Source organism: Nerophis lumbriciformis, linkage group LG36, assembly GCF_033978685.3.
Source record: "Nerophis lumbriciformis linkage group LG36, RoL_Nlum_v2.1, whole genome shotgun sequence".
Lineage (NCBI taxonomy): Eukaryota > Metazoa > Chordata > Actinopteri > Syngnathiformes > Syngnathidae > Nerophis > Nerophis lumbriciformis.
In genome coordinates this window covers 9,053,127-9,069,669 of record NC_084583.2, presented here as the reverse complement: position 1 = coordinate 9,069,669, position 16,543 = coordinate 9,053,127, and the positions used below count along the sequence as shown (strand labels likewise).

General features: G+C 38.8%; 1 protein-coding gene across 1 annotated transcript in view; it reads right to left on the bottom strand.

Moving 5' to 3' along the window:
- Positions 1–711: 711 nt before the first annotated feature.
- atg2a (autophagy related 2A) overlaps positions 712–16,543 on the bottom strand; it is a 66,808-nt gene continuing 50,976 nt past the window's right edge. The window contains exons 31-42 of the mRNA XM_061930521.2: positions 13,582–13,811; positions 11,083–11,218; positions 10,791–11,006; positions 10,609–10,710; positions 9,099–9,183; positions 8,872–9,025; positions 8,719–8,788; positions 8,569–8,651; positions 8,375–8,496; positions 8,147–8,301; positions 5,112–5,270; positions 712–1,980 (exon numbers count right to left, since the gene is read on the bottom strand). Coding sequence (XP_061786505.1) covers positions 1,744–1,980; positions 5,112–5,270; positions 8,147–8,301; positions 8,375–8,496; positions 8,569–8,651; positions 8,719–8,788; positions 8,872–9,025; positions 9,099–9,183; positions 10,609–10,710; positions 10,791–11,006; positions 11,083–11,218; positions 13,582–13,811 — 1,749 coding nt within the window. The 3' untranslated portion in view covers positions 712–1,743. The remainder of the gene's footprint in view (positions 1,981–5,111; positions 5,271–8,146; positions 8,302–8,374; positions 8,497–8,568; positions 8,652–8,718; positions 8,789–8,871; positions 9,026–9,098; positions 9,184–10,608; positions 10,711–10,790; positions 11,007–11,082; positions 11,219–13,581; positions 13,812–16,543) is intronic.

Genomic DNA, 16,543 nt, shown 5'->3' with positions numbered 1-16,543 from the left:
TTTAATTAGGGATGTCCGATAATGGCTTTTTGCCGATATCCGATATTCCGATATTGTCCAACTCTTTAATTACCGATACCGATATCAACCGATAACGATATATACAGCCGTGGAATTAACACATTATTATGCCTAATTTGGACAACCAGGTATGGTGACGAAAAGGTCCTTTAAAAAAAATAAAATAAAATAAAATAAGATAAAAAAATTAAAAACATTTTCTTGAATAAAAAAGAAAGTAAAACAATATAAAAACAGTTACATAGAAACTAGTAATGAATGAAAATGAGTAAAATGAACTGTTAAAGGTTAGTACTATTAGTGGACCAGCAGCACGCACAATCATGTGTGCTTACGGACTGTATCCCTCGCAGACTGTATTGATATATATTGATATATAATGTAGGAACCAGAATATTAATAACAGAAATAAACAACCCTTTTGTGTGAATGAGTGTAAATGGGGGAGGGAGGTTTTTTGGGTTGGTGCACTAATTGTAAGTGTATCTTGTGTTTTTTATGTTCATTTAATTAAAAAAAAACAAAAAACGATACCAATTAATTTAAAAAAAAAAAGATACCAATAATTTCCGATATTACATTTTAAAGCATTTATCGGCCGATATTATCGGACATCTCTAATTTTCATGTACTTAATTTGTAACCATACCTAAAAGTACTATGATATAAACACATAATCAAAGCACACGGTAGTTTTAACTAAGTTTTTTTTAATTTTCATATATTCATTGTTTTGTAATATACAGGTCATTCACACGTTTCATGATATTGTAAATACTAATTACAGGCATCGACCTTTCACCCTCACAGACATGCATCAGGCGCGCACACCTTCTCGCTAACACACAGATAACCTCACATGTATTAAACAAAGTGGAGATAAAAATGTAAAACCTTTTTTTTTTTGTATAACCACCGACTCCTCACCCTCCAATGGTCACTACATTCACATCCCACCAACTCTTAGCTTGAAAACAAATATAACGTACAATGTCAATTTAAAAAAAGTAAATAAAAGTGAATACAAATGCAGGAAGGCAAGTAAAGAAAGGGGCGATAAACAAGAGTTCTTAACCCTTGATAGATGACAGACTAGGAACGTTTGCAGAAATCACAGATGTGCAGGAGAGAGACAATTTAAGTCTGGCTTGATTTTTTGAACACGATTAAGAGTCTTGAAGTGTCTCTATTCAGTCAAGCAAATTAAAGATGACTGCAGAATTAAGAAAAAAGGCAACAAAAGCTACTACGGTCAAAACAAAAGTAAAAAAGCACTGTGCTCGCCGTATGGCACACATGAACGCCAAACAAAACAAGACGGAAGTGACGAGTGACAGGGAATCTCATGTTTTCTTCACTTTTGATTAAAAGTCCACTTCCCTGTGCACTTTGAAACTGGGTGATGGTGTGCCTGAAATGCCACTGAAGAAGAAAACAAAATTGTGGATGGCTTGAAAAAAAAAAGAAAAAAAAAAGGCCAGGCAATCATGACGGCGATATGTTTGCATGCTAAACCAACAGTGAGAAAAATCTGCGTAATACTGAGGGGGGGAAACTCACAGAGTTTCTGCTGCTGCATACATGAATCAAGAACCTACATACATAACACTGGCCATCAGTAAATGCAGTAGGTGTTAGTCATTTTTGCTCAAACTGAAAAAAACAGCAACACATTTGAACCTTGCATTCTGGCACACGCTCACGTCCTCACATAAAAAGTCCTCATTCTTGGCAGTCGTCCGTTCGCCACTTGAGGAAGTCCTCCTTCCGTGCATCCGGTTTGATCTGGTTGCGCATGCCGCCGAGCAGATTGGAGGTGGCTTCCGAGGCCACGATCAAGGGCCGGACCACGGTGGGCGGGATCTGCCGCAGGACGCCGCCCACGGCGCCGGGGAGACCCTTCTGCTCGTGGCCGCGGGACGCCACGTCGCAGAGGGTCTGAGCTGTGTCAATCACTCCCTGCGCAGGACAAACAGCAGACATTGATAGAAGAAGAAGAATACGAATGGTTGTGTGTCGCTCTCAGGGAAATTGAGGTTCCAATAGCAACAATGGTGGCAACAGCAGCACAGCAAACAGAGTAAACAGGTACATAAAAAAAAAAAGGGAATGTTTTTGTGTAAGCTAACTCTGGATTTCCACTGGATGCGTAACGGCAGCGAAACATAGCCGCCACAGAACAGGGCCGCCATCTTTTTGCAACTCAACGCCAAGAAAACGGAAATGCTGATTATCGGTCCTGCTAGACACCGTCACCTATTTAATAATACCACCTTAAGATTTGACAACCAAACGCTTATACACCTATTTAATAATACCACCTTAACATTTCACAACCAAACAATTATACACTTATTTAATAATACCACCTTAACATTTCACAACCAAACAATTATACACTTATTTAATAATACCACCTTAACATTTCACAACCAAACAATTATACACCTTTTTTAATAATACCCCCTTAACATTTGACAACCAAACATTATACACTTATTTAATAATACCACCTTAACATTTGACAACCAAACAATTACACACCTTTTTAATAATACTACCTTAACATTTAACAACCAAACAATTACACACCTATTTAATAATACCACCTTAACATTTGACAACCAAACAATCATACATCTATTTAATAATACCACCTTAACATTTGACAACCAAACAATTATACACCTATTTAATAATACCACCTTGTAATGTGACAACCAATCACACACCTATTTAATAATACCACCTTAACATTTGACAACCAAACAATTATTCACCTATCTAATAATACCACCTTAACATTTGACAACCAAACAATTATACACCTACTTAATAATACCACCGTAACATTTGACAACCAAACAATTACACACTTATTTAATAATACCACCTTAACATTTGACAACCAAACAATTACACACTTATTTAATAATACCACCTTAACATTTGACAACCAAACAATTATTCACCTATTTAATAATACCACCTTAACATTTGACAACCAAACAATTATACACATATTTAATAATACCACCTTAACATTTGACAACCAAACAATTACACACATATTTAATAATACCACCTTAACATTTGACAACCAAACAATTATACACCTATTTAATAATACCACCTTAACATTTGACAAACAAACAATTACACACTTATTTAATAATACCACCTTAACATTTGACAACCAATTACACACTTATTTAATAATACCACCTTAACATTTGACAACCGAACAATTACACACTTATTTAATAATACCACCTTAACATTAGACAACCAAACAATTATACACCTATTTAATAATACCACCTTAACATTTGACAACCAAACAATTACACACCTATTCAATAATACCACCTTAACATTTGACAACCAAACAATTATACACCTTTTTAATAATACCACCTTAACATTTGTCAACCAAACAATTATACACCTATTTAATAATACCACCTTAACATTTGACAACCAAACAATTATACACTTATTTAATAATACCACCTTAACATGTGACAACCAAACAATTACACAAGGCGACTTGGTAAAGAATCTGGGTATTATCTTCAACCCAACTCTCTCGTTTGAGTCACACATTAAGAGTGTTACTAAAACGGCCTTCTTTCATCTCCGTAATATCGCTGAAATTTGTTCTATTTTGACAACATGGTGGCGTTGTTAATACACCTCAGAGTTTATCCCAGGCCTGGGCAATTATTTTGACTCAGGGGGCCAAATTTAGAGAAAAAAACGTGTCTATTTTTAGGAACACTAATACAAAACCTCACAATAATGTCTGATTGAATGCTAAAAACGTTATGACAGACCGCCTTAAAAAACGGAATGGAATTTTGATTTTTTTTTACTGACTGAGACACCCAGAATGTACATGAAAATAAAGAATCGTATAATATGAACTATGAAGGATAAAACACTGAATATTGACAACATATGAACGTCACTCACCCTCTCCATCCACATATTTTACAATCAAGCGAACAAAACAAAATGCAACAAACAGCGAAATATGAACGCGGAGGGTAAAAAATAAACCCACCTACAATCCGATATATCTGATACATCACTAAGCTTTACAAATTTGTTGTAAAAATCTCCTTCCGCGTCTGTCCCTGACACCCACATTTCAGGCTCTGGAAACAATCTGTGGAAACACTCCCCACCCACAATGCTTGGTGCCTCGTCTGAGCTGCTGTGACTTAGATGGCCATAGTAACTAATTAGATGACCATAGTAACTCATTAGATGACCATAGTAGCTAATTAGATGACCATAGTAACTAATGAGATGACCATAGTAGCTAATTAGATGGCCATAGTAGCTAATTAGATGACTATAGTAACTCATTAGATGACCATAGTAGCTAATTAAATGACCATAGTAGCTAATTAGATGACCATAGTAGCTAATTAGATGACCATAGTAGCTAATTAGATGACCATAGTAACTAATTAGATGACCATAGTAGCGAATTAGATGACCATAGTAGCGAATTAGATGACCATAGTAACTAATTAGATGACCATAGTAGCTAATTAGATGACCATAGTAGCTAATTAGATGACCATAGTAACTAGTATATCATGCAGATTCCAACCATTGAAATACTTTGTATAGTTGTAGACTTACGGTCATTAGAAAACATCACTGCACATCATAAAGGCAGCTACACTTTACATCTTAAACATCTAAAAAAAATGATTTGGGAATGTCTGGCGGGCCAGATTGAAAAGCTTAACGGGCCTTAATTTGCCCAGTTCTGGTTTATCCCCTTTACTCTGTTACTGTAGCATTAGGGTGTTTAGATGAATCACCACAACATTTAGTACACACCTTTCCACACAAAGTTTGATCAAGATTGTTTGAAAACCATGGCTGCCATCAAGCAAAACATATTTGCATAAGCAGCTAATTGTCCGTAAGTCATCGACTCTGTCTGATAAATATAAAGCTTTGAGGATATCTGTCTTGTCATGTCTTCTAAATCTTTTCAACCATAATGAATGAGGTTCAACTATCCAACATATTAGCAGGATCTAAAGAAAGCACAAAAGCAGACTGACCTCTCTGACGGTGTCGTATGCCTTGGCCACACCCTCTCGAAGGTCGGCGGGCTGGGCAGCTCTTCGGGGCCGACTGGAAGGGGCCCGGCCTTCAGTGATGGCAAAACGATGAAGCGGGGGTGTCGGGGACAGGATGTCGTATACTGTCTCGGCTGTGGCCTGCAAACGGAGCACAGTGGCAAACTTCAAAGGAGGCGACTTTATTAATTGAAGTTGGATTGGAAACATGTGTTCGGTGACTGTGACTACACATCCCAGCCTAGTAATAAACAGGCTATTTCATGGTGTCATGCAGGCTGGAGTTACATTCCAAGACCCCCAGCAAACACTGAACTAAAGCTAAAAATGAACGCACACATAGAAAGCCCCACAAATGTCTATTTAGACCCTCTGAATCAAGGATAATCAACTAAATGGTTTTGAGGCCGGACTTCTTCACTATTAGTCTTATTTAGTATGTTCCGGAGAACCAGCGTCCTCTACAGTAGACATTTGAGTTTGGTCTATTTATTTTGTCAGAATTACAGGAGCGCTCGGCTGTGTTTTAAGAACCTTTTGCAAAAAAGCTCGTCAAAGATCAATTCTATGACAGCAGTGTTTTAAGAATCTGCTGCAAAAATGTGAGTCTCCCAAGAGATTTCTGAACTGAACACAAGGGCCACGAGTTGAAAAACCCAAATGATGCGAGAGAGAGGACCTAAAATGGAACCTTGAATACTACTAGTATTACTAAACAAGTTGAATAAATGACTACTGACTGCATCTGAAGTAAACAAGCTACAGCAACACCTTAGTTACATAAATCACATTACGAAAAAAGAATGAAACTACCAAAATGGAGAGGACTTAAGGGGTGCTGCTGTATAATAGACTGTATTTATATTATTCACATGTGAATAATGCTGTATAATAGACTGTATTTATATTATTCACATGTGAATAATGCTGTATAATAGACTATATTATTCACATGTGAATAATACTGTATAATAGACTGTATTTATATTATATTATTCACATGTGAATAATGCTGTATAATAGACTGTATTTATATTATTCACATGTAAATAATGCTGTATAATAGACATTATTCACATGTGAATAATGCGGTATAATAGACTGTATTTATACTATTCACATGTGAATAATGCTGTATAATAGACTGTATTTATATTCTTCACATGTAAATAATGCTGTATAATAGACATTAATCACATGTGAATAATGCTGTATAATAGACTGTATTTATACTATTCACATGTGAATAATGCTGTATAATAGACTGTATTTATATTACCGGTAGTCACATGTAAAAAATACCTAAGTGTTTATTGTGAGTGAACTGTGGTGCTGAATTTCCCCCAGGAACGCCTCAGTTATGCAAATCCCAAGTTTGCATCCCAGTGTTGTATGTCTGCGAGCAAGGTTAAAATGTCAATGCATAGATCTGTCAATGTGTTTACACTTATACTTGTACATTCCTCTGTGCGACAGGAGCACTCTAGTGGTTTTAGAAACTTGCTACAAATGTGTTAGTCTCCCAAGTTTTGAACTGAACTAGGTATGGTGTCATTCCTAGTGCCTCCAGTTGAACAGCGCTGCTTTTAACCCTACATGTCCCTCACACTTGCATTTAAAGAAAAAAAGAATTTGTCAGAGCTGGGCAAATATTTTGACTCGGGGGGCCACATTGAGAGAAAAAAAATGTGTCTGGAGGGGCCAATGTGTATGTGTGTATGAATTATATATACACGTTTAGCTGTAAAAATCTGCTGTACAGTATGTGTGTTTGGGTCCCTTTTTTTCAGGAACACTAATAATAATAATAATAATAATAATAATAATAAATTTTATTTTGTATGGCGCTTTTCAGAGTACTCAAAGACGCTTTACAGGATAAAAAAAATTAAAATATAAAACAGTTCAAAGTAATAATATCTAAGTAACTAATACCAAAAGTCACAATGTCCGATAGAATTCTAAAAAAAGTCATGACAGACCACCTCAAAAAACAGAATGGAATTTTACAGTTTTTTACTGAATGGGACACCCAAAATGTACATGAAAATAAAGAAAGTGGGATTTACAATATTAACTATGAACAATAAAACACTGAATATTAACAACATATGAACATATTTTACTTCTCAGACCAGTTCCTCTATAGTTGTGTATCTTTTACAATCAAGCAAAACACAACAAACAGCAAAATATGAATGTAAAGTGTAAAAAACACATACAATATGATAAAATATCACTTTTATGCATAACTTTGTGTAAAAATGTGCTTCCGCATCTGTTCCTGACACACGCGTTTTCAGGCTGGCTGCTGTGAAAACAAACCCCGCCCACTCTGATTTGTTCCTGATCTGAGCTGCTGTGACGTTGACTACCGTATTAACTCCTGTAACACTCAAAAGCACAGATTTCACCCATTGAAACACTTTCTATAGTTCAATACTGACGGTCATTTAAAAAACAGCACTGCACATCATAATGGCGGCTACAGTTTTGATGTTAAAGATCTAAAAAAATTATGTAAGAACGTCCGACGGGCCGGATTGAAAATCTGAATTGGCCCTATGTGGCCCACGGGCCTTATTTTGCCCAGGTCTGGTATAGGTACTCCCCCACTAAAGAGTGATGATAATATTTGCTGTGCCTTATGATGATGACAATGATTATGAAGCATTAGCAGCCAATCGGCAGGAAGCACAGATGCAGTCATTGGCTTTATCCAAACCAATACTGATGTATTCTATTCTAAATGAATTACAAAAACACTTCTTCTTCCTTTGTGCTTGTCTTAACATGCACTGTATGGATATTAGATCTGATGTTATACTGACACCTACTGGTTACACTTTTGTTAGCACTAATCATTACAGTACAACCATGTGTATGCTTAATGATCATGTTACACTTGTTTATTAATACTGATTTATGATGAATAAGATGCGTTTACTGTGGAGCGGAGACATAAAATGCGCAACTGGAAAAAAAAAGGTGTGTATCTACTGTATTTTGTGAAATACCTGAATTGCCTGCACCAGCCTGTTACTAAGCTCCAGTGCCGCTGATGCTGTTGAGGTGCCAAAGGATGCTGCCCCCCGCTGGAGGCCTCGGATAATGCGCCCATCTTTCCTGTACTGCTCGATGGGCAACCAGAAAAGATCCCTCACCCCGTGGACTGGCGAGAACAACAAAGAATGAGCCACGTCGACCTAAAACGTGAGCGATAAAGGCCAACAATGTGCACTCACACAGCTGGACCACAGAGTGCATGGGGCCAACCCCTCCCAGGATGCCCGGCAGCTGATTCTTCCTGATGTCAGTCAGCCACTCGGTGACGGCGTATTGGATCACTTTGTCAACACCGAGCAGGCTGGGCAAGCAGAGGAAGCACTTAGAGAACTACCACCCGGGCTGCAAAACTACGCAAAGTGAGTGTTTCTACCCGTGTCGACAGCACAGACTCTTCAGCTTCAGCTCAGAACAATTCAACTGGGCCAGGCCAATCAGAATCCCTGCAAAAGTTCCCTGGAGTGAAAGCAGATAATGTTTGTGAACACCAATGATTACCGTAACCACACCACTACTGGCTCACCTGATCAATGACCACGTGTTTGCCTTGATAGTCCAGCCAGATAGGCACTTCAGAGATGAACCGAAACTCGCTAAGGAAAGACACGGATGAGCTATTTGTCAAAGAGAAGAGTCATGCATGACGTATCACAAGAGACTGCCGCTTCGTTAATACCGGAAGTAGATTGGCTGCTCGGAAGAGGAGGCGGAGCCAGCTGAGGAGGAGCTCTGCTCACTGTGAGTGGTTTCTACTGACGCCATGAGGTCGAGGCCTAGACCGCCAGCTGACTCGGTCTCTTCTGAAGCCTTCTGGGAGAGGTCTGCTTTCACTGGATGGACAAAAGACACGCAGCAGTATGAAGACCCTGGTTACTGTGAACAGGCTCAGTGGCTGCACTTGACCTTCAGCTGCAGGGTCCAGAGGCAGGTAGGGATGAACAGAGTAGGCTAGGTTGCTGAAAAAGTCCTTCAAGAAGAATAGCGCATCCTGGACAGAAGATGGACAAGACGAAAAGTTGGTTAAGATGTGCAGGGAATGCAAGGAAAAGGTCATACCAAATATAATATACAATCTCATCAAAGTTACATAAACTACTTTTCTTAGGTTAATTCAGTGTTTCTCAATTTTCTGTTTTTGCACCCTCCCCACGACTAGAAATAGTATCATTTGTCTATAAAATGGTTATAAGTACACCTCTGCATGACATTGTATCCTTATTAACATAAAAGAAAACAACACACCAGCCTTTCCTCGTCTGCCACCATAGTTACAGTGAAGCCAGGCGCCTCATAGGCTTCGTCATATTCTAGTACGGCAAAAAAGGTCACACACGCCCCCTGGTATCGTACTATCTGAAAAGGACTGGGTTAACTGGGTCCTTCATACCGACAGCCATCAGACTGTATAATGCAAATGTTCTTTTTTGACTGTACTTGAATGTATAATAGACTGTATTTATATTATTCACATGTGAATAATGCTGTATAATAGACTGTATTTATATTATTCACATGTGAATAATGCTGTATAATAGACTGTATTTATATTATTCACGTGAATAATGCTGTATAATAGACTGTATTTATATTATTCACACGTGAATGATGCTGTATAATAGACTGTATTTATATCATTCACATGTAAAAAATACCTAAATGTTTATTGTTTATTGTGAGCGAACTGTGGTGCTGAATTTCCCCCAGGGATTGATAAAGTACTTTCTATTATATTCTATTAATTGGAGAAAACATTGTCCATAGGTGGGATCATGAGTGTGTTGGCCTATATGTTCCCTGCGATTGGCTTGCGACCACTCTAGGGTGTACCACGCCGCTCACCCAAGGTCAGCTGGGATAGGCTCCAGCTTAACTGTGACCCAATTGAGGATAAACGGTATGGGAAATGGATTAGTGATTTTTTTTTGTGGAATCACGTAGTGTAAACAGATAAGCATAAATGCCATTTGGCTACATTTCATTCCATGCTAGTTCTATGATAAAACTCACCCGTTACTCAGGAGTCATCTTCAGCTTAGGAAAATAAATAAAGTCGCCTGAGGTAGGCCAATACACATATTCAGTCGTTCAATATGTGTTTTATCAGATTGAGAGTTGAAAAAAAACACAGAAATTTAAGTTTATTTGTAAGTGTTTTTAAAAGCAATGTGCATCGATTCAGTGGACTGATCCAAATATAACATAATACCAGCATATACTGTAAGTAAATATTTTAAGCTTTTTGGAGATGATTTTATTGTTACACTGTGGGACTTAAGTATGACTAATTAACCACTTATCTTATTTCAATAATTCCAAAAGACTGTGCTAGTTCAGCTGCTATGTTACACTTTATTTACATTTTAAACTGAGGCTGCGAATAAAAAGTCAAGGAGAAAGTAGCTCTCTGATGTACCTGATCGATGTTAAGTCTGAGTGGCAGCAGGCTGACCCGGAGACAACACTCAGGACCACCAAGACCAGACTCAGGACACACCTGCAGGGCTTTTATGGTCAACTAATACAAAGCAAAAATGTTTGTGTGTTATCAGACGGCATGTGATAGGTTGATGACTGGACGTCTTCCTGCAGGCTCACCATGTTTGAGTGGGCTCGCCGGGGCATGCTCTCGCTCGTGTAGAGGTATAAGAACTTATTGATTTGCGAGGAGGCCAGACGGTCGCGGATCTCTAGCTCCTGGACAATGAACACCTGCCTGGAGAGAGGCTGCTCCCCGCCCGGGCCCACACCCACGGACAGAGACGCGTCTTGTCCCGCCACCGCCACCTGGTAGGATTCATGCTGGAAGGACACCTGGGGACAGGAATAATAACAGCTGATGTTATAAAGATGTATTTTGTTTGTTGACCAAAAACATTGTCACACACACCTTGGTGAGTTGGATCTCCATGAGGAGGCTGTGCTGACGGCCGCTACCTCCAGCCCACCTCCAGGAGTTCTGTGGACGAGCGGAACCGACAGAGCGGGACGGGGATCCTCGGGCACCAGATGGGACGGATCTACCCCTGGAAGGAGTAGGAATGTAAGGCAATAAATCAAATAACACAAGCAACATCTGAGTTGAACTTCAGATATTTGCGTGGTCTTACCCAGTGTTGGTGCTAGGAATTTTCAAAATGGGGTCCCAGGGACCCCGTCAAGTCATAAAAATGGGGTCCCATGGTACATTTTTAGGGTCCCACTTTTTTGTAACCGTTTTGAAAACAAATGATAAATGTAGGCATTATCCTGTTATAACTCACATTCTGTCAGAATAATTGTATGAATAAGCGGTAGAAAATGGATGGATGGAGTTCCCGGCGAGAGGACAAAAGCTGTCTTTGGTATTACCAAGCAAAAGGCTTGTAAAACTCCACTGTGTACGATGGGAAGCGACATTAAGGTGTCGGTTTCTTTGATCTATTGTGATCCACAGGAAGATCTTGTCTTGACCCGAGATCTACAAAGCGGAGAGGAAGCAGGACCTGATGCAAGCTCCAGGCATCTTTTCTTTGAACTCTTTTGTGACCGAGGGCAACAGCTGTTTACGACCCCCTCTCCCCTTACAACAGTGGTTCTTAACCTGGGTTCGATCGAACCCTAGGGGTTCGGTGAGTCGGCCTCAGGGGTTCGGCGGAGGTCAAGACACACCCGACTCATCGTGTGAATAAAAACTTCTCCCTATCGGCGTATTGTGGATACGGCAACAGCAGAAGTCACACTGATTTGCTGGTGTGTAATTTGTTGTGAGTTCATGCACTGTGTTGGTTTTGTTCTTTGAACAAGGTGATGTTCATGCACTGTGGGCAGGTGCCATATCATGCTGGAAAATGAAATCATCATCTCCATAGAGCTTTTCAACAGATGGAAGCATGTAGTGCTCTAAAATCATTTGGTACACAGCTGCATTGACTCTGGACTTGATGAAACACAGTGGACCAACACCAGCAGCTAACATGGCTCCCCAAACCATTGCTGACTGTGGGAACTTCACACTGGATTTCAAGCAACTTGGATTTTGCTCCTCTTCAGCCTTCCTCCAGACTCTAGCGCCTTGACTTCCTAACGAACTACAAAACTTGCTTTGGTCTGAAAACAGGACTCTGGACCACTCTGCAACTGTCCAGTGCTTCTTTCCAGAGTCAATGCAGCTGTGTACCAAGAGATTTTAGAGCACTACATGCTTCCATTTGTTGAAAAGCTCTATGGAGATGATGATTTCATTTTCCAGCATGATCTGGCACCTGCCCACAGTGCCAAAACCACCAGTAACTGGTGTACTGACCATGGCATTACTGTCCTCGATTGGCCTGCCAACTCCCCTGACCTGAATCCCATAGAGAATTTGTGGGGTATTGTGAAGAAGAAGCTGAAAGACACCAGACCCAATAATGCAAATGAGCTAAAGGCCGCTATTGAAGCATCCTGAGCATCCATAACACCTCAGCAATGCCACAGGCTGATTGCCTCCATGCCACGCCGCATTGATGCAGTAATCCGTGCAAAATGATTCCCAACCAAGTAGTGAGTGCGCTAATTGACATTTTCAAATGTTTGATTTTGTTTTGCTGTTATAAATCTTTTTTTTTTTTTACTTGGTATGAGGACATATTCAAATTTTTTTAGATAGGATTTTTGAGTTTTCTTAAGCTGTATGCCATAATCAGCAATATTAAAATAATAAAAGGCGTGCAATATTTCAGTTGATGTGTAATGAATCCAGAATGTATGACATTTTCATGTTTTTAGTTGCATTACAGAAAATAAAGGACTTTATCACAATATTCTAATTTTCTGAGACAGTCCTGTATATTATTCACATGTGAATAATGCTGTATAATACTGTATTTATACTATTCACATGTGAATAATGCTGTATAATAAGACTGTATTTATATAATTCACATGTGAATAATGCTGTATAATAGATTGTATTTATATTATTCACATGTGAATAATGCTGTATAATACTGTATTTATATTATTCACATGTGAATAATGCTGTATAATAGACTATTTATATTATTCACATGTGAATAATGCTGTATAATACTGTATTTATATTATTCACATGTGAATAATGCTGTATAATAGACTGTATTTATATCATTCACATGTAAAAAATACCTAAGTGTTTATTGTCTATTGTGAGCGAACTGTGGTGCTAAATTTCCCCCAGGGATCAATAAAGTACTTTCTATTCTATTCAAACACCGGCGGAAAGCGATAATCGATTAAAAACAACAAGCAACCCGGAGAAGGCAGGGTCGGTAAAAAGAATAAATAAATCTGCGTCCCAGGGACTGCGTGGACTTCCGGAAATGCGCGTCCTTTCTGATTTCAATGCATAAAAAGGCACAAAAAGGTGCGTTAACGCCAACGGTGTTACCTATTTGCATGTTGGCCGTGTATCAACGAGGGCTTGGCGCCAAAGTCCTTCCCGCCATACAGATGCCACACCACGGAGATCTCCCGTAGCACCACTCTGCTTTGGGGCACCGGGAAGCGGCTGGGAGCTCGAAGCAGGTCAGAGCTTCCCCGTGGCCTGGAGAAGTGACTGTCCTTCACGTGGATGGGACCCTCAGACAGAACGCTCACCACGGGCTCTCCGTCTCTGGGCTGTAGGACGACATGCAATATTAGTCTCAAGTTGCATGTGTGGACAACAACAAACAGTACGATATTACTATCGCTATCATATGGGTCCTGGATGTCGTGCTGATGATGATGTCTAAAAAATAAGCCTGAGCCAATGTGTAAAAAAATAACAATCACGATATACATGCACCTACATTAAGGCTGGACTATTATGGCAAAAATAATAATTTACAATTATTTTTGATTGATATTGTAATCATGATTAATTACACGATTATTCATTACATTGAAAACATGAGTATTAAAGTAAAGGGATATAAATTAGTACCGAATAAAGTTAAAGTCAAAGTACCAATGATGGTCACACACACACACTAGGTGTGGCGAAATTATTCTCTGCATTTGACCCATCACCCTTGATCACTCCCTGGCAGCGGTGGCCGCACCCGGGAATCATTTTTGGCGATTTAACCCCCAATTCCAACCCTTGATGCTGAGTGCCAAGCAGGGAGGTAATAACTCCCATTTTTTTAGTCTTTGGTATGACTCGGCCGGGGTTTGAACTCACAACCTACCAATATCAGGGCGGACACTCTAACCACAAGGCCACTGAAAGGTAGCCTTGTATTATTTTACTTTTTGTGGTAAACCACAACAAGTAAAATAATAATAGCAATAACAATACATTTAAAATAACAAAAACAATATAAAAAAAAACAACAAAATTCAATTTTCCCCTTTTAATTATTTTTAATTCTGTATTTTACCTTTTACACTTATGTGACCACCATAGAGTGTGTGAATTTTGTGTCAATTAAAATGTATTAAAATGCAAAAATCCTCACATTTATTGGACAATTCTGACCAGTATTGTAGGTAGGGTTGCAAAATTCAGGGAATATTCAAAGTTGGAAACTTTCCATGGGAATTAACGGGGATTAATAGGAATAAACATTGAATGCAACATGCTAGATCTTGCAGCATGATTATTAGCTAAAACAACCCGATTTCATGCAAATTCAGTTGAATTTCAACTCTTCACTGTGCATTCTTCCATCACATGCGCAGATAATTCCCAGCATGCTACACACTACAGCAGGGCTATTGAGGCCACACTAGTATTTGAGCCCAAGGACTTCATCCAGTCAGGTAAGTGTTGATGATATTACTGGGGTAAATATATTTGATCTATGGTATTTAAGTTTAATAGAGGTGTAATTGCTTGTTACTGGATGACTTCCACTCAAGCTAGCTAGCTAGCTGTTCCTGTACTTGTTAAATGATTTTGGGGCCAATATCTCTAGCTAGCTAGGTTTATGTACCACCACAGTCTCATAATGAAGCGAAAATATTTCTCCGTTAGCCGTGATGCTAATTTTCTCGATGTTAAATCCCATTCATATATGCTAACAACGTTAGCGAACCGAATTGATCTTTTTTGTGATCTTTAAAGTTCAACTAGCAAATACTAAATCAAAAGGTGTAGTTTCCTCTGCCTTCTGTTCTGCTAGCCATTATGTTGTCATACAAGAATGTAGGTTATAGTTTGATTTAGCATGCTGATTGAGTGTTAATTTGTTCATCTAGCCTATTTCTATTCATTTGTCCATCAGTAAAATATTTTTAAAGACTACTCCAATTGTTTAGCTGACTATTTATATCTGTGTGTGGCATTGCATTAGTGTTTTACAAGCTTCTCATCTTATTCTACAGAATAAGATGGACGGTGTCCAACTTTGAAAAATCAAAAAATGGTCAACATTTCCAAACTTCCCGAGCTTAACTTCCCGTGGTAAATTTCCGGAAACTTTCCACCGCTTTGCAACCTAATTGTAGGTCAAGACATAATTTTGCAAATGTATCAATAAGTACTCTTATGCTTGTGTAAGGTACTTTTTTGAAACCTTTATTTTGTTAGCGCAGTCAGACCGGATGTGTCACTATTATTGTGAAGGGCGGGGAAGTGTGCTGTGATGTTCTCAGATTGACGACTAAAGAGGCGAGTCACTTGAGGCTGTTAAAAGAAAAGAAAAAAAACTCAAGTTGCGACCACTGTTTGTACATTGATGTTACATCCATGATGTCGTTCACAACAACACAAGCAGATGACTTGTGCTGTGGGTGCATGGATTGTTCTTGCTAGCTTTAGCTTCCTAGGTTAGTTGCTGTTTCAAGTGACTGTCTTCCACATCATTTAGTTTAGTTCAGGACTGGACAGTTGACTTTATGGATGATTGACACATTATTTTCCCAAACAAATGTTACTTCTCACAATGACAACATTTCACTCACATTTATGTCAATTTCCCTGATATTCTGCGTTTAACAGCGAATTCTGTTTTATTGGCCAATTATGTGACTCGGTCCACGGGTACGTGAACACGGAAATTATACATGCCTTACTTTTTTTTTTGTTGAGTTTAAGAATGATTGATTAGACATACTAGCGCTGCGTCAAATAAAGAGTAGCAACAATGATGAGATCCCAATCTTCTAGTAGTATATATCTTTTTTCCACTCATTCGCTCCTCATCTGTTTCACCGTCACAAGCTCCGGAATGTGCATATACGTTGCGCGGCTAGTTCATTTTTCCCCCCCCCGAATATTATTGTAGGAGCTGTGGAGAATGCATATATTTTTAAGAGTTCTTTCTTAATTCATAGTCATGTTTAAAGCAGCTAATATTCTCTCATGTGTACACTTTGTTCTTGTATCTTCCGCAAGAAAACTCTTGTGTTTTACCTTGAAGCGT